This window comes from Panulirus ornatus, chromosome 49 (genome assembly GCF_036320965.1).
Source record: "Panulirus ornatus isolate Po-2019 chromosome 49, ASM3632096v1, whole genome shotgun sequence".
Taxonomy (NCBI): Eukaryota; Metazoa; Arthropoda; class Malacostraca; order Decapoda; family Palinuridae; genus Panulirus; species Panulirus ornatus.
In genome coordinates, this window is record NC_092272.1 from 7,168,401 (window position 1) to 7,190,613 (window position 22,213).

The 22,213-nt window shown below is 37.6% G+C and overlaps 1 protein-coding gene across 2 annotated transcripts in view; it reads left to right on the forward strand.

The window, feature by feature from the left end:
- The window catches only part of unc-13, an 820,923-nt gene that overhangs the window by 328,601 nt on the left and 470,109 nt on the right, over nucleotides 1–22,213 (forward strand). For both annotated transcript variants that reach the window (XM_071690929.1, XM_071690930.1), the window contains exons 13-14: nucleotides 7,152–7,302; nucleotides 19,858–21,175. In XM_071690929.1, the coding sequence (XP_071547030.1) occupies nucleotides 7,152–7,302; nucleotides 19,858–21,175 (1,469 nt within the window). The remainder of the gene's footprint in view (nucleotides 1–7,151; nucleotides 7,303–19,857; nucleotides 21,176–22,213) is intronic.

Consider the following 22,213-nt stretch of genomic DNA (forward strand, 5'->3'; position numbering starts at 1 on the left):
GCAGTCTGTTGTGGATGAGAGGGCTTGGGAAGTGAGTCAGTTGTTGTTCACTGATGATATGGCACTGGTGGCTGATTCAGGTGAGAAACTGCAGAAGCTGGTGACTGAGTTTGGTAAAGTGCGTGAAAGAAGAAAGCTAAGAGTAGATGTGAATAAGAGCAAGGTTATTAGGTACAGTAGGGTTGAGGGACAAGTCAATTGGTAGGTAAGTTTGAATGAAGAAAAACAGGAGGAAGTGAAGTGTTTTAGATATCTGGGAGTGGATTTGGCAGTGGATGGAACCATGGAAGCAGAAGTGAGTCACAGGGTTGGGGAGGGGGCGAAAGTTCTGGAAGCATTGAAGAATGTGTGGAAGGCGAGAACATTATCTCAGAAAGCAAAAATGGGTATGTTTGAGGGAATAGTGGTTCCAACAATGTTATATGGTTGCGAGGCATGGGCTATAGATAGGATTGTTCAGAGGAGGATGGATGTGTTGGAAATGAGATGTTTGAGGATAATATGTGGTGTGAAGTGGTTTGATTGAGTAAGTGATGAAAGGGTAAGAGAGATGTGTGGTAATAAAAAGAGTGTGGTTGAGAGAGCAGAAGAGGATATGTTGAAATGGTTTGGTCTCATAGAGAGAATGAGTGAGGAAAGATTGACAAAGAGGATATATGTGTCAGAGATGGAGGGAATGAGGAGAAGTGGTAGACCAAATTGGAGGTGGAAGGATGGAGTGAAAAAGATTTTGAGCGATTGGGGCCTGAACATGCAGGAGGGTGAAAGGCATGCAAGGAATAGAGTGAATTTGGAACAATGTGGTATACCGGGGTCAACGTGCTGTCAATGGATTGAACCAGGGTATGTGAAGCGTCTGGAGTAAACCATGGAAAGTTTTGTGGGGCTTGGATATGGAAAAGGAGGTGTGGTTTCAGTGCATTATACATGACTGCTAGAGACTGAGTGTGAACAAATGTGGCCTTTGTTATCTTTTCCTAGTGCTACCTTGCACGCGTGCGGGGGGGGGGGGGGTCCTTTCATGTGCTGCGGGGTGGCGACGGGAATGAATGAATTTAGGCAGCAAGTATGAATTATGTACATGTGTATATATGTATATGTCTGTGTATGTATATATATGTATACATGGAAATGTAGAGGTATGTATATGTGCATGTGTGGACATGTATGTATATACATGTGTATGTGGGTAGGTTAGGCCATTCTTTCATCTGTTTCCTTGTGCTACCTTGCTAATGCGGGAGACAGCGACAAAGTATAAATGGAATAGATGTAATATAGTATATGCATGTATATGTTGATATGTATATGTATGTATATGTTGATATGCATATGTATGTATATGTGCATATATGGGCATTTATGTATACAAATATGTGTATATGAGTGGATGAGCCATTCTTTGTCTGTTTCCTGGTGCTACCTTGCTGATGCGGAACACAGTGACTAAGTATAATAGATAAATAAATACCATCCAGATTGCCTAAGGTGTGTTCATATGAGCTAGTAGAACAATGTTTGACTTAGAATAAGAAAAGATTCTTGGCCAGTCAAAGAAATCTCAGTTATTTCTTGCTTGGGCTCTTGCTAGATTGGTATCCCAAGCAATGAAGTATGTCTTGAATACAGAAATAAACTGAATAACTGTCTTTATTTTGAAACAGTAGAACAACACATAAGAAAGATAAAACAACCAAGAAACAAGTGAAATACTCCTCACTTTACCCAGGGAGGAATAAAAGATTTGTGATGAAAGTGAATGGCTAGATAATAAGATGATTATCTTACAATATGCTCCCACCACAAGTCTTTAATTTCTCAGTGGGGAAATGTAAGGCTGTATCACATGTTTCTTGCTTGTTTTATTATTTTCATGTGACTCTTTTAATTTCATTATACAGTTTCATACTTCAGAAATATTTTAGTTTGTGGGAGACTGATCTTGAGAGAGCACAAGGGCAAAGTAACTTGAGTTTTTTCTTTGGCTATGACTTTCTTTATTCATTATTCAACATTGTTCTACCAGCTCATATCAACACAACTTTAGGAGTTTTGATAGTATGCCCTGTGTTATTCTGATATGATTCAGCTAATTTTAAGTGCTGACATCCACCATGTTCATAACATTGTTTCATCTAACCTAACAGTTAAGTATTATTTTTATCTATTATACTTTGTCGCTGTCTCCCGCGTTTGCGAGGTAGCGCAAGGAAACAGACGAAAGAAATGGCCCAACCCCCCCCCATACACATGTATATACATACGTCCACACACGCAAATATACATACCTACACAGCTTTCCATGGTTTACCCCAGACGCTTCACATGCCTTGATTCAATCCACTGACAGCACGTCAACCCCGGTATACCACATCGCTCCAATTCACTCTATTCCTTGCCCTCCTTTCACCCTCCTGCATGTTCAGGCCCCGATCACACAAAATCTTTTTCACTCCATCTTTCCACCTCCAAATTGGTCTCCCTCTTCTCCTCGTTCCCTCCACCTCCGACACATATATCCTCTTGGTCAATCTTTCCTCACTCATTCTCTCCATGTGCCCAAACCACTTCAAAACACCCTCTTCTGCTCTCTCAACCACGCTCTTTTTATTTCCACACATCTCTCTTACCCTTACGTTACTCACTCGATCAAACCACCTCACACCATTGTCCTCAAACATCTCATTTCCAGCACATCCATCCTCCTGCGCACAACTCTATCCATAGCCCACGCCTCGCAACCATACAACATTGTTGGAACCACTATTCCTTCAAACATACCCATTTTTGCTTTCCGAGATAATGTTCTCGACTTCCACACATTCTTCAAGGGCCCCCAGAATTTTCGCCCCCTCCCCCACCCTATATGGGAGGGTATTGATTGAGAGGGTGAAGGCATGTACAGAGCATCAGATTGGGGAAGAGCAGTGTGGTTTCAGAAGTGGTAGAGGATGTGTGGATCAGGTGTTTGCTTTGAAGAATGTATGTGAGAAATACTTAGAAAAGCAAATGGATTTGTATGTAGCATTTATGGATCTGGAGAAGGCATATGATAGAGTTGATAGAGATGCTCTGTGGAAGGTATTAAGAATATATGGTGTGGGAGGAAAGTTGTTAGAAGCAGTGAAAAGTTTTTATCGAGGATGTAAGGCATGTGTACGTGTAGGAAGAGAGGAAAGTGATTGGTTCTCAGTGAATGTAGGTTTGCGGCAGGGGTGTGTGATGTCTCCATGGTTGTTTAATTTGTTTATGGATGGGGTTGTTAGGGAGGTAAATGCAAGAGTTCTGGAAAGAGGGGCAAGTATGAAGTCTGTTGGGGATGAGAGAGCTTGGGAAGTGAGTCAGTTGTTGTTCGCTGATGATACAGCGCTGGTGGCTGATTCATGTGAGAAACTGCAGAAGCTGGTGACTGAGTTTGGTAAAGTGTGTGGAAGAAGAAAGTTAAGAGTAAATGTGAATAAGAGCAAGGTTATTAGGTACAGTAGGGTTGAGGGTCAAGTCAATTGGGAGGTAAGTTTGAATGGAGAAAAACTGGAGGAAGTGAAGTGTTTTAGATATCTGGGAGTGGATCTGGCAGCGGATGGAACCATGGAAACAGTTAAGTATATAGATTTAAACTGTTTTTGAACCACAGGTATTACTTTACTATATTATTGCTTTATTTTCATGTTCATAAAACTATGGGGTTAACTGAGCAAGTGGGGAAGAGTGAGTGAGTGTGTCTGATCAGTACTATGTGATTGAACTAGGCGGAGATCGGTATGAAAGCCCCACACACCTTTACTGTACAGTCATGGTTAGATGGTGTATTTTGTGAAAAGTGTGCCGAACTATATTTACTGCTGAATAACAAATTCATGGTAAGTGAATATGTTTTATTTGTGAAAGAACAGTACTTTGTCCCCTGCAATATGGGCTCTAATCATAATGCTAGTGATGCAAGTTTTGATGACCTAGGAAGGGCAGGGAAAGTGAGAGCCTTCAGAGCAAAATGCAGACTTCTTTTGAAAGCCTTGCACATAGTGATAGAGCAGTGTCTGACGTGATGCATTTTGGTGTTTGTGAGTACACAGAATGTGGCATAAGTGGTTACCTGTTTTGTAGGAACACAGAAGCCAAGCATAGAGGATCAGGGCTGATGTACTGCCATTTTTCTGTACAGTATTTTATCTTTTTTTTCTTTTCTGTACAGTTTGTACTTCATTTCTTTATACTTTGGTGGAATAAATATGTTGTTTCTGAGGTTTAGAAGGCTGATTTTTAATTCTGAAATACTCAGAACAGGCTTCAATGTATATCTCTTCAGGGTCACTCCTTCAAACCCCCTTTTTCCATTAAGGCTAGTACCTCACCAGCCACAGTTTTGCTAACCATGGATTTTTTAGGAACATAACCCCTGCAGTTGGCAAGGGATCTCTGTAGTGATATGTTATAGATAAAGAGCTTTTTGATTATAAACACTAAAAATTGTAAATGCATGAAATATGTGGTAAAAAAATGACAATCATGAAGTTTGAGAACTGCAAGTGCCTTAACAAGCATCAAACAAATGAAAATTTGTATAAGTATGAAATATAGAAATGATAAAAAAAAACAAGAGGTAGCAATTGTGAAAATACACATATAATTTTTCTTTAAAGATGTAGCTATATGTGCATAGGTTAAGCTTCTTGCACATCTCATATCAAAGTAGATAGCTGGGAATTTTTCATTAGCCATCAAATTACTGGTAGAGGAATAAGATTAAGATGCTGATTACCAAATATCAGGAATTTTATCTTCACACTAAAGAACAATGGAAGACTGAATAATACCTGATCACAGGTGTCAGAATTTTATCATGAGGTTGTTGTTTAAGATGAGAAATTAAGCAAAAGTAGAAGTGGAATAGATGGAAAATGTAACATCAAGCTTTTCAAAAAAATATATTTGCTGAGTTTTGATATACTTTATATATTCTTCAATTGGGTTTTAGTTGGTCCAAAAATGATATGTATGGAGGGTGTGACAGTTAAATAGGTAGTAGTTTGAACATGATTTTGTGATAAAAGACTTGTTCTTTTTGTTCTATAAAGGCTGATGATTCATAGATTTTAAGAACATACAAAGAGAGCACAGATACAGATTTTCCATGGTCAATAAGATATTTGTATAAGTAATTTTAGATATGTAATGTGTCTCAGGTTTTAACATACAGGTACACCACCGAATTTCTGGCAACTGATGGTTTGGTACCTCCTTTAGTCCTGACAAAATTATGTGAGGGAACTTGAAATTACCGTGGCCACTAGACTAGTTTGCTGGGTGGCCACAGATGGCGTTGTGTGTAGGGTGCACTTTTTTACATTCTTTACACTGCACTTGGTAGTGATACTGCAATTCTGTGAGATTCTTGGCTTATTTTGCTTAAGTTTAACCTTAGCTATGGCTTCTAAGATATATGAGAGTGTCAGTCTTGGTGTCAAGTGTAAACACCAGTCCTTATCGATCCAAAATAAAGTAGAACTGTTGAAAAAAATGGACTGTGGTGTTTCGATGCGTAAGCTGTGTGACATCTACAGTACTATCTTAGGGTGCTCAAACATTTAGTATTTGTTTAATTTAAATTTCTAGCAATCCATGGTACACTTTAGACATATGGGAGATGAATAATTAGGGAGTTAGAAGTGTGTTAATGAATTATTATTACATGACCACGGTTGATCTGGCAAAATGGCTAATCCAGTAATGCTTTGGAACCAAGAGTACCGGAAAATCGGTGGTGTACCTATACTCCTGCATGTGGTAGCACTGTGAGGAAGAAGTCACCTTCATTGATGCAGACAGAGGGTAGTACATTGTCATTGAGGACCTTCTTATTCTGAAGGAGCACCACTTTTCTCTCCTCCCCAATAGACAACGGCCTCAGAGTTGAAGGAACCTAACAAAAGGGTCCTAGGGTTATGTAACTGACAGATGATAGCAGATTGAAATAAGTAATCATAAAAAGTTGATTGTTATGATAATAACAAAGGTGTTTTGGTAATAAAGAATTATTAATTGTTGGTTGAATAATGAATACTTTAAAGTTGTAAAAGGAAGAATATGTTAAGTGTTACTTGGATATTCAAGTTATTATTCTGGAATAATCAGTGTTCACTTAACAGGTACTTGGATAATCAAAGTTCATATTACTAGTACTTATCTAGTTCAGTCATTGCTAACAGATTGTATGATAGTCAATTCTGTTAACAAGTTTTATTAACTGTTAGATATACTAAATTATGTTTTATTATAAATCAATGTAAATGTAATGCTTGTATTCAGTTACATATCTGATCAGCTATAAATTGAGGAAGGATGGTACTTCTGTCCATTATATCTGCTTGTAGAGCATACATGTATGCTATTATAGTATGTTTACATGCATATGGAATGCATGAAGGACCATATATTGGGTGAGAAGTATGCATAAGATAGCTGTGAATGATACAGTAATACTACAAAGCAGTACTTAGACAAAGTAATATGTGTCATACAAGATGGAGAATTGGAATGCTCTGTTCTGTCTGTGCAACCTTGTCCCTAAGTATGCAAATTTATGTATGTGATTTGGCCAAAGTGTATCATAAAGCAGTTTTTGATAGATCCCTTTGCTGTTTTAAAGCTCCCTTGTACTATATAAACTATTATTAAAGAATATGAAATAGTACTGCTAATGGATATATTTGATTTAATTGATGTGGCTGCAACAGTAGACATAAATGATGCAGCTGCTATAACATACACTCCAAACATATCTGCAACAGTAGACACATTGGATATGGCTGTGGCAATAGTCTGGTCCTTACATAACTGAAACAGTGTACTTATCCAGTAAACCATAGTGATTAGTGATAGACTTATCAGACAAAGCTGACACTCTTGAGTGCAGTACAGCAACAGACACATTTGATTTTGCTTTTGAATAGAATATCTAACTCAAGAGCGAGATACCTTTTGTGTGTGAAGCAGACAGCTAACATGTGAACAGTAGTGAGGATAGTGACTGTTGCAGCAGCAGATGCATCTGACACTTGAGCTGTGATAGATGGATAGTTGTGATGTGCTTTGAGCATTAGACATCTTACACATAAGCATTAGTAAGCTAACTGTTCACTACTTGGTTTCAGGGACAACACGTCGGCCGAGCTTAGAAAGACAAACTACGCTATATGATGACCAGGGCGGAGGGACAAGAGGGGACGGGACCAGTCGAGAAAACAGGTACTCTAACTACCATAGCTACTATCACCAGTACTCCACCAGCCAGGATGATCCCAGGTAAGTGATAAGACCTGCAATAGTTACTTCTGATCAAGGTGTTGGGAATGGCTGGTCAGAAAGGTTATGAATTCGTTTTTCTTATCTGTATGAAATAGAGTTTTTGGTTTTGTCTTCAAAGATAAGGAGCATGCGAAATTAGAGTACCTCCAACCTCTCTGGCCATCTACTCCTTATCACTTGACCACTCGAGGCCAACACCTTCCTGCCCACAAAGCCGCATGCTGCCCATCTGTTGGTCCGCCCACAGTCCTGCGCCTGCCCGCTCGCCCGCCCCCTGCAGCCCGTATGTCTCTCCTTCGGCCCCACGATGGCCATGTGTCTGTGGATCATCGTCATATGTACTTCTCTGCTCAGTCTCCTCCCGCTGGCCGACTCCTCTGACTCTCTGCTGGTCACACCTGCTGTCTCTCTTCTGCTGCCGCTGCTGCTGTGTCATGGGGGACCACGTCATGAGAGAAGCTGCATCGGGGACAGGACAGCCTTTACCCATCAACCACATGTCAATTACTCTCTCTCCAAAGAATGTCCTGAGCTTCTGCCAACTGGCAGCAGTTTACTTAGTTTTGTTTTTCACAGGGAGATAATGTTATGGTTGGTTCCCAAAGGATTTTATTGAAAAAAATATGCAATAACAAAACGTAAGATTTACCCTCAGGTACAGATCCGCACGTTACAAGAGTAAGTGGAATTTCAGTCCTTTTGTATGACTCAGTCATTCTTGCAGTTTCATAGTAATCACCTTTAGTTCCCAAAAAATTCATTATATATGAATACCATGCAGTTGGTTTTATGACCATGATGAATAGATCTGAGATTTCAAGTTGCAGAGAGTGCCTGTAGAGCCAGTTTTTAAGATAGTTTTTCTTATTTACTGAACATATACCTTGCATTTAGTTATACCTTCCCAGTTAGCCATCATGCTAAAATTTGGTAGATATGACAGTGAATAATGATAATTATTGTAATGGGAAATGAACCATTTGCCTCTGTAAGTTTTTACACTGTGAAGACATGCAAATTTGAGAAAGGGAATTCCTCTATGCAAACACAATAATGAAATTAATCATGTCACAGTAAATGATTTTTTATAAGTGATTTTTCTTTTAAAGCAGTCACCTCTTTACCTTTTAACAGTGACAACTTTGACTATTTCAGTAGAAATGGTAGAATGACTTCGCATTATTTTTCCTATAGCAGAAAATTAATGTAAATCATGACAGTTTAAGGAGTATTGTTGATGCCATCACAGTCCTTTAAGTATCCATCAAGTATCCCATTTGTGGGATAAGGGGATATTTCCCATATCATGCATGCATTTAATCTAGGAATGCATAAGCCTGATCCAACAGAGGGTCACAGTGTTCATTTATCATGATGTAAAAGTAGATAGTTGTTGGTAGGCAGCCACCAACCAGGGAGGTACATTACTGACACTACCTACCTGAGTATTAGGAGGGTCAGTGATGGCTTCTTAGTGAGCCAGCACTTCAGTGGTTGTCAAATTGCACTCCTTTGTCCCAGGTAGCTGTCTTCCATTTCTGCCTCACCTACATGTGGACTGCTGGCATTCTCTCCACAATTATGCAGTCTCTGTATGTCACACATAACACTTGACAACACTTAACTCACACAGCTCAGTTTTGTTGCTAGATTTTTCTGCGGTGAGTGCTATGCACTGACCCCGTCTTTTAGCAGAATGGTAGGAATGATAGATAGAAGTAGTAGGTAAGAACATTAGACAAGAGCATTAGGTAGAAGTAGTAGGTATGAACATTAGCTTGGAGCATTAGGCAGAAGTAGTAGGTTGGAACATTAGGTAGACACATTAGGTAATATCTGTTGGTGGGAGCATTAGGTAGGAACCTTTGAATACATTGTGCTTGAGCTCTCTGCCATTGTTCTGTTAAGCGTGAGGTACAAAAGGCTAAGATGCAGCAGTGGAGCTCACCAGTTATGGAGACTTTTGCAGTGGCCACCTCCTTGAGTGAATTCCCAAGGGGCACAGGCATCAGAGATATAAATGAATGAATAGATCGACCGATAGATAAAGATAGATTTAGACATAACTACTCTGCTGGTGAAGGGTTGACATGATTTATTCCCTCCTCAATCTCCCTTCTCCCTGGCCCTGTCAGTCACTAATCTACCACTCACTATTGGTGATCTTTTAGCAAAGCTAGGTAGAATACTAATGGGATGAGAGGGAGGAACTACCAAAGCTGTATTTTTCCAGAGGGAAAATACTGCATTCCTCAGAGGAGATGTTTCCTGTTTTGGTGAGTGTATAATTGTAATACACTACAAGCATAAGTTAGATTTGACTAAATATACTCTTTAGGTGAAATGCTGACTTTTCCACTATAAGATGCCATGACAAAGGAACAGATGGAAGTAATGAATTCCTCAAAAGGAAAAAAATGCATCAGGTATGTGCTGAGACTATCAGATAGATTTTTCCTCTTTCAGATAGGTTAAGATATGGTAACTGATGAGAATTGAGTCTTTGTGAAAAACTACACTGAAAGTTAAGGACCAAAGGTTCATCACTAGAATGGGCAATAAACCCAGTGTATGAAAAAACTGTCATGATATTGGATGGGAACTCAATATGCATGCATGCACAAATTTATGTTATGCAACTCCTTAGAGAACTGTACAAAATTTTTTATGAGTGAATGTCTTATCTTGTGTATGGAGTTCAATCTTGAGTTTACAGCCCTTCTGGTGTTAAAAGATTTTTCTTGCCCATATTAATCAGCCAGCATTAAGGAAAATCCAATGCTGGTAGTAATGATTATCTGTCAAAGAAACATATGAATGGTTAGATATCTAGAACTGGAATCTGTTGAATCTCATGAATGATATTAGATCCAGAACCACTGCCATTTCTGGCCTAATTCCATGTGAAATACTCATTTTACTGAAAAAAGAAGGTAAGATGTGGAAAATCTTGACTGCATTGTTGTAAACACAGACAGTTGTATGGTCAAAAATAGAGAATGAAGCTGACTGATGACAAGTATTCACAAACTTTCACTGAGCAGTGCTGAGTAAGAGGATTAACTAAAATATTCCCATGAAGCCATTATTCTGAATATCGGCTCTGTGTAGCTCTGTTGCTTTGAGCATAAGGACCATGAGAATGCAAACCTATACTGTCCAAAAGACATATTTAGAAAATTGTTGAGAGGCTTGGTTTAAGTCTTTGGATGAAACAAAAGTTGAGGAGTTTTTCTGTGGTGCGGTGGTTTAGGTGTATGTGAAATCTCATTACCATAGGGTCATGTTACAAACTCTGGAAAAAGAAAAAACACTTTAGCATTTGGTGATTTTGTCTCTTGCAGAAAAAAAAATGAAATTATGGAACATTCTTGATGTGTCTAACGTTCTCTTACCTAAGACCACAAAGGCTAGGGATGTTTACTGGACTGATTAGTATTGCTTGTGAGTGGGAGGATTTTCAGTAAGTTCTCAATTCCTGGGATTTGACTATCTTTGTTGGCCTTGCGAGAGATCTTAATTCATGTATCTACTTTTTTAGTAGAGAGAATACACTCATGGTGGTTTCAGTGTTTGAAAGTTCTTCCCTCCTTTACCTCATCAGGAACACTGACAACAGTTTGGGAATATAGAAAAAGAATCTTTGTTTAGAGCATGAATTTGAGTTTAGTGATCACCTTATTTTAGAGGTGTTTTTCTCATAGTATCATATTAAGAGATGTGTCTCCTTTAGGGCTTGAATTTTCATGTATGATTCATGGCATTGTGGTAAGTGATGTATATTGATCAGGAATAGCAGTAGCCACAAAAGTGAGCGCTGTGGAGCACCAGTGGTTGCTTTTATCTAATTTCAAATATCACTTACCGTGAGTCCAGTGTTCCCATCCATTTAGGTAATTGATAACTAAAGGAACATCTTCCATATGCCTGCTAGATATATTTTCAGTTTTCACTTGGAGGACATTGTCAAATTTTTTCCATAAATCCAAATCCAAAACACAATATTCCCATTGATTTCTTTTATTTAGGTATTATTCTTTGTTGTTAAAGGCCAGGTTTGTAATACAAGACATCTTTCCAATGAAATCACTTATCACTTCTGTAGTTTTTACTTTTCAAGTCCTCATCCATGTAAGTCACCTTTATTCTTTAGAAAAGTTTTCAGAGTGTGCCTGTAAATGATGCTGGCTTCTAGTCTGTAACATTTTCTTTAAAAGAGATGTGGTAAATATTATTTTTAACTTCCTTAGTACTGATCTGTCTTAAAGGAATTACATTACTTACACATATTGATTGCCTTAAGAAGCATTTCTGCTCACATTTTAACATCATGGGGTGAGATAATGCAATGGCCATGCATTATATATATTTCTAGCTCCTTAAGGAGCTCATATATAAATCGTGTATTTATTTCAATGCTTTCCATGATCTCTCCTCCTTCCCATCTTGATGGTAATAGCTGTCATGTGTCTCTGACTGTGAACACACGCTGTAACTTAAAACTCAAGCTCCTCACATTATTCCTTATTGGTTTGTCAACCCATCCCTCTGTGTCTTTCAGTCTAAACATGTGTTCTAATTCTGATAACTTGCTTCAGATGCATATAGAGTATAGAGCACAGCAGAATTTCCCTGTATTTTGTCCAAAATGTTTTTATTTCAAGATTTTGTTTATTCTTTCCAATTTTGCTGTACTCATTCTTTTTTCTCTTATGCTTTTCTAACATTGGCTAGCTGTTATGTTCTATAAATGCTATCCATAATAGATATCATTTTTTTACATTTGTTGAGCCATATCTCTTTCTACTCTCACCATTTTACTCAGTCTCTCATCTTTGCTACTCATTTGTTGATTCCTTTATGATATACTTCATAAAGTCACTTGAAACACCTCTAGAATCTTTAACTGAATTTTTTTTTCAAATTTATACTTGTATAGGCTGTTCATCTCTGAAGCTTCTTTCTTGTATCTCTTCTTGGCAATTAGGTATCTCTTTAGTCCTTTTACTGTTTTGTATCTCTTCTTGGCAATTGGGTATCTCTAGTCCTTTTACTGTTTTATGAATGTGAGACATTATGTTTTCACCCTTGTACTTGTTTCTTTCTCTGTCTGTGGAGAGAGTGTTGTTTACTTAATAATGCAGTAACAGTAGATGTTAGAAACTTTATGCATATGCCATAGGTACCCACTTTGGAGGTAGTGAAATGATTAGGTTGTGGTACACATAATTACGTGAATTTACTGTTTGGAAAACATTTTTCCTGAAAATTCTTGGTAGCATAGTAAATAAAGAGCTGTACATGTTAAGTATTTCATACTTGCATCAGAGGCACTACTTAAACAGTGACAGACTAACTAAGATTTTAGGGCACATTATGCATACATTTGTGGAATAAATTCAGATAATCACTGTTATTGATATTATTAATATTATTTGTTATTATTATTATCATTTTATCATTACTATTATTTGATTATCATTATTATCATTATCATTATTATTATTATTATCATTATAGTTATTGTCATTATCATTATTATTATTATTATTATTATTATTATTATTATTAACATTATTATTATTTATTTATTTATTTTATTTTATTTTGCTGTGTCGCTGTCTCCTGTGTTATTATTATTATTATCATTATTATCATCATCATCATTATTATTTCCTTATCTTGTGTAACACTTGACAACACTTAACTCTTAAATTTTCCTGCAGTGCACATCATGTGCTAGACTTGCCTTTTGGCTAAATAGTAGGATTAGTAGATAGAAGTACTAGGTAGGAACATTTAGGCAGGAGCATTAGGTGGAAAGAAATATTTGGTAGGAGTAGTAGGTAGGAGCATGCGGTAGAAGTCGGAAGGAACATTAGGTAGGAGCCTCTGCAACACGCTTGCTAATAGTAGGATTAGTAGATAAAGTACTAGGTAGGAACATTTAGGCAGGAGCATTAGGTGGAAAGAAATATTTGGTAGGAGTAGTAGGTAGGAGCATGCGGTAGAAGTCGGAAGGAACATTAGGTAGGAGCCTCTGCAAACACTGCACTCGAGTTGCCCTCTGTCAGTGGCATGTTAAGGGTGAGGCATTAATGGCTAAAAAGTACCACTGGAGTTTACTAGTTATGGAGACCCTTTTGCCATGGCCACCCCCTTGAAGGAGTTCTGATTGGAACAGGTGTCAGAGGTATAGCTAGAGAGATAGCAGTAGTGGTAGTATTATAATCATTATTGTTATTTTTTCACATGCTTGCCATTTCCTGTATGAGTAAGGTAGCATCAAAAACAGATGACAGAGCCTTAGAGGAAAATTCCTCACTCATCTCCTTGGGGCATGTAACATATCTGTATAGTAATTGGAATAAATTGATTTTACTGCATATTCTTCTCAGCATGATAAATCAAGAACAGTCCTTGATAAAAAAAAATCATATTTGCAGCATAGGAACCCCTGTGAAGCTGATATGCTGATTAGATTTTAGGGTATGAAATTGCATAGTCTTGCTTATTGATTAGGATTTTTGAATGATGTTAAGACAAGAGAAAAGGATGGCTGAGTACTGTGTTTTAGTAACTGGCAGAAATAGTTTATCACTGCGCCACACAGTGGGTTGGTAAAGAAGCTGGATTTCCAGGCAGAAATAAAGGGAAAACTCCAGTGATGGATAAAGAATTAGTGGAAGGGAAGAAAGGATGAACATTAGAGGAATCCCTTAAAATGAGATAGGGTCACCAGTGCTTGTCACAAGGCTTGAGCCTAAGACCATTGTTCTTGATCTCTTAAGTGACATGCCTGAAGGACAGTACTCATAACTAAATGTTTGTGAGCAGTGCCAAGGTCATAAATGAAATAAAGAATGATAAGAATTGCATTGATTCACAAAGGTTTATAGCCAAATTCCAAAGTTGGTGTGATACTTACTAATAGAATTCAACCCTGGTGCAGTAGATGTAAATTAATGAGGATGGGATCAAGTGAGGGAAAGTTTAAAAAAAGAACATTATACTCAACCTGTTGCCAGAGCATCATAAGCAAATGTTAGGAATTCTTGTAAGTACATGGATAAGGAAATGATAAAAAGATATTTAGTATGCAATAGGCCTGAACAAGAAATTGTATCTCAGATTTGGTTTCTGCACTTAAAAAACTCGAAAAGAAGTAATGAAAAACACAGCCTTGCCTGCCTACAATGAGAGAAGAGAAAGGAATGACTTGATCACAACTTTAAGTTTCATATCCAATTTTATGATATCGACAATGAACTGTTCTTCAAAAGATACAAAGATAGAGGAGCCAGTGGCCAAAAAGTAAGCAAGGAGTGCATTAGAAAGGATGTGAAGAAGTACTTATATAGAATCACAGTAGTGAAAGAGTGAAGTAAAGTGAGGAAATTGTGAATGCTGTCTACCTAACTACTTGTATAAAAGAGTGAGAAGTTGTATGATAAAGTTCATGAGATAGGGTCCCAGAGTGTAGAATTGCCTTCCCATTGTGTACAAATGATTAATTACAATACTTGATAGAAACCATACATACACCAGAAGTACTCTTCTTGGAGATGATATGTTGATTGGGTTTTGGGGGCATTAATCATTGATTATGAAAAACGACTTTTCTTTTTTTTAACAATCTTGTAACTACATGAATTTGCTTACTGATTATACGAAACTACTTTTTTTTAATCTTGTTAGCAGAATAGGTAATTAATTACAATACACTGGGATAATGGTTAGTATTTCTGACTAGGAATCATGCATAGGCCTACTTGGGTGTAAATCCTGGGTAGGGGAGTTGGTCCATAACTAAGTTAGCTGTTCATCCTACCCTAGAGGATGACTGTTGGCTGGATAGTTTGGATTAGGCTGGGGTATAGAGAAATTTTTTTTATGCATATGTCTGGAATACTTAGTTTGATAAGAGGGACGTACATTCATATATTTATATGGATGAGTAAGAGTGATGGTAAGTGGACATTATTGGATAATGCACTAATTGATCTATGTGCTGAAGAGAGACTCTTAGGTGTGTACAAGCTGAGAGGAGCAGCTGGTAGGATGTCTAATTATTATTAGTTGAGGTGAAGGTGAAAGATCATAAAGGCTTTCCAAGGAGAGGGAATGATAAGGGTGGGAAGAGTTTGATGAAGGTGATTGAGCTTCGAAAAGAGGCCTGTGTAAAGAAGTAGCCAAAAAGTGTGATTAAATAAAACCAAGGAAATAGTTGAGGAATGGGAGGTATTTAGGAGGTATTAATGTGGAAGATGGGCATGTTAGGATGGGTTGTGAGTGATGGGATGCCGAAGATAAGGTGCTAGTAAAAGGATACCTGTGTAGTCCTTACAGGGAAGGAGTGTGAATGATTAGATGTACAAGAGAAAGTGGCATATGTGGGTTATGGTGAACAAGTATCAGCAGATGTTAGGGAGAATAAGAAAATATTTTAGAATGAGGTTATTAGTATGAGAAAAATAAGTGAACAAACAGGAGCCTTGGTGTAGGGGGCAAATGGGGAGATGGTAAAAGGAAGAAATAGTGTGAGAAATTTGAAGGATTGTTGAAAGTGTATGATGATAGGATGGCATTTGGGTTGTTTGTATCAGGGGGTATTGTAAGGTGAAAGTCATGACAATAGTTTGGTGACAAGAGAAAGGTTGTCAAAGCCATGTGTAAGATGGAGCATGGCAAGGTGGCTGAAGTGGATGGCATTGCAGTTTTAAGTTTCTCAAGAAAGGAGGTACTGTATTTTTGATTGGTTATTAAGTTAATTATAGTGATTTTTGTTATTTTTAAGTGTGGCTCCATTATAAGTGTGCATCTCTCTCAGTCTCTTATTCACATAAGTTTTCTCCTTTATAAAATGTCTAATACTCTGGTCTGGATTTACTTGCAGTGTACATGGTTATTTTGAATATCCCCATTGATCTGAAAGGATTATTTCTAGAATGTCTCATGGATTATCTTTCTCCATCTGCTATTTTGATTAACAATTTTCCAGTGTGATAGACCACTTGTTGCTGCTGTATATGTCTCCTCATTATTATATTAACTTACACTTTCAGTAGCATTGCCTTTCACCTTTCAGTTTTCTTGACCTTTGAATTTAGCTGTTTTTGTCTCTTGTTATGTGGTTTCTTTATTACAAGAGGACTCTATGCTCTCTATGGGTTCTTCACGCTAACATGGTCATTAAGTCCTTTGACCCCCCTCTTTCTTTTGTATTTCCTTAGTAAATATATGTGGTCATCTTATTACATTATCCCTCTCACTTTCTGTGAGCTATTTTTTAGGAACTGTTAATGTACAAGGACCGCTTCTTTGCTCCTTACATGTTTTGTTCTTATGGACTACACTGTTTACTTTGTGTAATTTCTAGTTTTGATTGTTTCCCATTCTGTCTGTGCCTTTGTAGGCCCTTTGATATGCAATTTGCACTCTATGATTCACTCTTCTTTTGTGATTTCCACACTTCTCTGACACCTACCTTTTCTGTGGTCCCCCTTTATCACCCTGTTGGTGCCATGTCCCTCCTTATATCCCGTATGGGTAATGTGTCTCCCTATAGCTTCGCACAAGTAGCCTTGTGACTAGCACTGTGGCTGTCCCTAGGCACCATTACCCAAGAGCACTAGCAGGCGCCTTGTGTAGTTGTAGCAGTATTCCCAGTAGTATAGAAATGAGACAGGCTGCCTGTATAAACTCCACAGTATTTTTAATACTCTCATTAAATTGCTGCTTATAGCTTTAAATTTTTACTTGTAATCTGTAGCTTGATATTGGTGAAATGTTATTGAATAATTTATATGGACTGATGTTTTACACTAGTTATGATATATATATATATATATATATATATATATATATATATATATATATATATATATATATATATATATATATATATATATATATATATATGTATATATATATATATATATATATATATATATATATATATATATATATATATATATATATATATATATATATATATATATATATATAAGTTAGATCTTCTGAACTACACTTCTTACCCTCTTTTGGTGCTACAGGACAAAACTTTTTGTAGAAAAACAATGGATATGGTGTGATTAGTTTGGCTGATGACTTGGGAGCACACTACTGACCCCATAGAATGAAAAATTTGTTTTAGAATTCCAAAGTTTGTCTTTGTTTTTTCCTACCCTTTCCCTTTAATTCACTTGTCAAATATTTCTTGTGAACATTTTTTGCCAAAAACAAAAAATATAAGGATTACGTTGGGAGTGCATGCATGTAGGGTCATGAAGTTCTCAGAAGAATAATAGATTTGTAAATATTTAGACTTTTTAATGGATATTTGATACATGTGGGAAGAGATTCTTAATAAGTGTGTCTTTGTCATTACATTTAGTTATCACTGTGTGTATTAGAAAATGGAGGTCATCAGCTGATAAAAGTCTTTCTGACTTGCTGGACACTTTCTAAGCAACTAAGTGTTTTCAAGATTCCAGAACAGGCATCAAAGTTGATTTTAAGCCTATAGTCTTTGTAGGTTTAACCTGTGCAATAGCATTCCAGAGGCCTGCATCTGTAATATGATGATTTTCCCTCATAAAAGAGGCATCTTACCTTTCATTCCTAATGTATTGTTAAACATGAATGTTCTTGTTTCTCTTGAAAATAATAACTCGTGATTTTTTCTGTTCTGTGTCCTATTTGTAGATATAACTAAAAGGATGTGTAATTTAGATGACCTAATAGCCCAATTTTAAAGCAGTGTTGTAGATTGAAGATTGTTGTAATGTATCTCTACTTTAGTGTTTAGTTTGGTTTTAGATAGACCGTGGTTTATGTATTATACTTTGTTTCAGCTTTACATTGACATCTAATTTAAGGGTACAGCTGGATTGGAAATATGATTGAAATTGAATCACCACAACTATTTCCACAGCTTAACAGAGATGGAATGAAGTTGTACAGTATTTTATTATTGTATGTTTTCACAAATGCTGAATGTGCTGTTTAGAAATAATATTGATGAACCAGGGATATGTGAAAACAATGATAGTCAAGAAAATGTTACAGTTGGAGTATATGTTCTGTGTGAATATAACTATTTAGAATGATGTAACATTGCATGTGAGTATTGAGGATAAGTGGTCTGGCTGAGTCTGATATTTGACATTTTATGTAATGTATTGTGTGCCTAATTTGATTGATACTCACTACTCATTTTCATTTGGTTATTAGACATTGTCAAGGGTCAGACTTACTCATTTGCAAGGATTAGCAAAATGATAGGTTTTGTCAGATATCAGACTTTATTATTTGTCCACAATAGGTGCCAAGCATAGATATATGATGGTCATATGCCCATCTTTACCATATCTGACTAGATCAGATTTCTGACTTGGTCAGATTTAAGTTTGGTTAAGTGTCTAGCTAAGTTGCATGTCTGGCTTTTTCAGGGTCCATTTAATTGAGATGTCTGTTTTATTTAGATCCCTGATTTGGTCAGATGCCAGGCTGACATTTTTCTGGCTTTGGCAGTGTCTATGTTTTGTCAAGTATCATACTTTAGCATATGATTGCTTTATAATTTTCTGTCTATCAAACATGGCCTTCGGTCTTGCTGGTTTGATTAGATTTAGGACTTGTTTGTATCTGATCTAGTTGGATATTAGGGCTGATCAAGTTTCTGTGTATTTCAGATGTTTGGTTCAGTTTGATATCTGATTTAGATATAGGCATTAGGTTGTCAATACATGTCTTAATTTTAACTCTTGTTTAATCAAATGTCAGACTATGTAGGTGCATAGTTTAGGTATATATTAGGTATGAGCTATTTTCCACCCTGGTTATAATGAGGCTTTGATCTCATTATTCATATGTAAGGTTGATTCAGTAATCTCTTTTGATCAGAAAACTGCCTTGTTTGTTAGAATTTGATGTCATTCTGAGATATCTAGAGCTCTCACTGAGACTTATGTTGATGTAAAACAGAATATTACACCTTTCCTTATTCTGGTATATTGCACACTAAGATTCTTAGCAAAGAAAATTTCATGGCTTTGTCATGTCCTAATATCACAGTTAGTTAGATATGTGGCTTTCATTTCTGTCAAGCTTAGCAAAATATGATTTTTTTCAGATAATATGCCATGATCTGTATCTGGTTCATATGTGTGTTAGTTATAAACTAATATATTTGGATATAGATGTCAAGCTTAGACAGATATCACAGGCATAAGGCTTAAGTATTCATCATATGAATGTAATGTATTTTAAGGTAGACATTGAGTGACAGTTTACTTAGATTAATGCAATGTACTTGTTGCTTTTATCTTTATTGTTGTGAATGTGACTTATTTCATAAAACAGATTGCTTATTCTGAAATAAACTGTGCAGCATATTTCTCGTAACAGCTGTATGTATAAATCACTTTATGATTCTTTAGCAGAATTATATGTAGTGAGAGTGAAATAATACTTTAGCACTTTGTTAGTAATAAATTCATGAATATGATTATCTGAAATACTAATAAAAGTTATATCCCCTTTCTACAGTGTACCAGTTGGTGAAGGAGAGTATGACTATAGTAGCAAGACAACTAAAGATGAGCAAACGGATCTTGGGTACCAGAATGATCAGGAGGGGTGGTATGATAAAGGCAGGACGGAAGGTTACTATGGTGAATATGGGAAAGAATTTTACAAAGACGAGGGATATCAAAATGATAAGAATGATGATGGCTATGCTGGGGAACAGTATGATATGTATAGTTATGACCAATATGGGCAGTATGCACAGTATGATCAGTATTACGGGTATGATAAGACAGGAGAAAACTATGATTATAGTCAGTATGGTTACTATGGGGATGATAGCTGGACCTACTATCAAAATTATGAGGGTTACTATGGGTACTATGATGAGGCTGGTGTGTTTCATAATTACAATGAAAATTACAATTATGCTTATCGGAGCAATGAACATTTGGACTCCACGGCGGAAGTGTCAGGTGATGGTAGCAAAGTGGCAGATACTTCCAAGATGATTACCTCTTCCTCAAGTCTTGCCTCAGTCTACACCACCACCACCTCAGCCATCACCACAACCACAGCCCTCAACTCGGTGCTCACCACCACGATGTCCTCCTTCACCACCGCAAAGCCTTTGGGTAACCACATAGCACTCACACAAACCACGCAGCAGAAGTCGGATGGTAGTCTCTTCAATAAGCTACTTCCTCAACTCCCCATCTCCCTTCCTTCCACCCTCACCACCACCACCGCTGCTGCAACCACCACTGCCACCACTACCACAGTCACCACTACGCAGTCTAGCCGCCCAATCATGCAGCCGACCATTTCACAGACTCAGCCACTCTCAACACAACAGTCATCACAGAATCGGACAGCTCAGCAACAGAAACAACAGGCTAAGCCTGTTACTGGTGGGTTTGCACTTTTTGGTAGTATGAATAAGAAAGGTGGCCTTTTCAATGCCATGTCTGGCATAACATCCAAGATGAGTGACACACTTAACACAGCTGTGAAAGAAGTCTCTGCAACAGCTGCTGCAGCAGCACAACAAGCTAATGTTGCAGCTCAGCAAACTACTAGAGCAGCAACAGCTAAAGCAGCTGCAGCAGCTAAGAGTGCAGGTGTTGTGCCACAGCACATTCAGACAGCAGCAACATCGTCCCAAAAGTCTGTGACACCTCAGTCAGGGAAATCTTCCACTACAACAGCAAGGATGATGCTCACCAAGCAGGAGAGCATCAGGAGTGACAAGATGCCTGGGGATGAGGCAGAGAGACGTTCTCTGGCTACACTACCTGAAACTTCAGATCCTACCTATCAGACAGATTCTCTTGACCAGGTGAGTTAACCCCAACCTACCAATAATCAGCTTGTGTTTAGGAGGATGCTGAACAATTTACATTGTAACAGTAACTTTTCAGGAACTTACTAAATACAGTATACTTTGTATACCACTATCTTTTTCATACTAGTTCATATCACTTATTTTGATGATAGTTACACCTTATTCTTTGACATTGTTCTACTGAATATCAATTTGCAATCCCACGCTGCAGAAGTGAACTAGATGTGTCCATATGTGAAGAATTTGTGGTTTCAATGCATTACACATGACAGATGGAGAATGGATGTGAGTGGATGTGGCCTTTCTTTTTATTTTTCCTGGTGCTACCTTGCTGATGCAGGGGATGGCAGTCATGTTTCCTGTGGGGTAGGGTAGCACTGGGAATGGATAAAGGTGAGCAAGTATGAATAAGTACATGTGTATTTATGTATATGTATATGTATGAGTCTGTATGTGTACATATGTATATGTATGTGATTGAGTAAGCAGTGAAAAGGTAAGAGACATCTGTGATAATAAAAAGAGTGTGGCTGAGAGAGCTGAAGAGGATGTGTTGAAATGGTTGGACATATGGAGAGAATGAGTGAGGAAAGATTAACAAAGAGGATATATGTGTCATAGGGGGAGGGAAAAAGGAGAAGCAGGAGACCATATTGGAGGTGGAAGGATAGTGTGAAAAGATTTTGAGCGATCAGGGCCTTAGCATACAGGAGGGTGATAGGCGTGCGAGGAATAGAGTGAATTGGAATGATGTGGTATACTGGGATTGATGTGCTGTCAACGGACTGAACCAGGGCATGTGAGGCATCTGAGGTAAACCATGGAAAGTTTTGTGGGGCCTGGATGTGGAAAGGGAGCTGCAGTTTCAGTGCATTAAACATGACAGCTAGAGACTGAGTGTGAATGTGGCCTTTTTTGTCTGTTCCTGGTGCTGCCTTGGTGTTGGTGGGGTGTGGGGGTTGGGGGTGGAGGTTGGGGGTGGGGGTGGGGGTTGGGGGTGGGGGTGGGGGGATGCTGTTTCGTGTGTGGCAG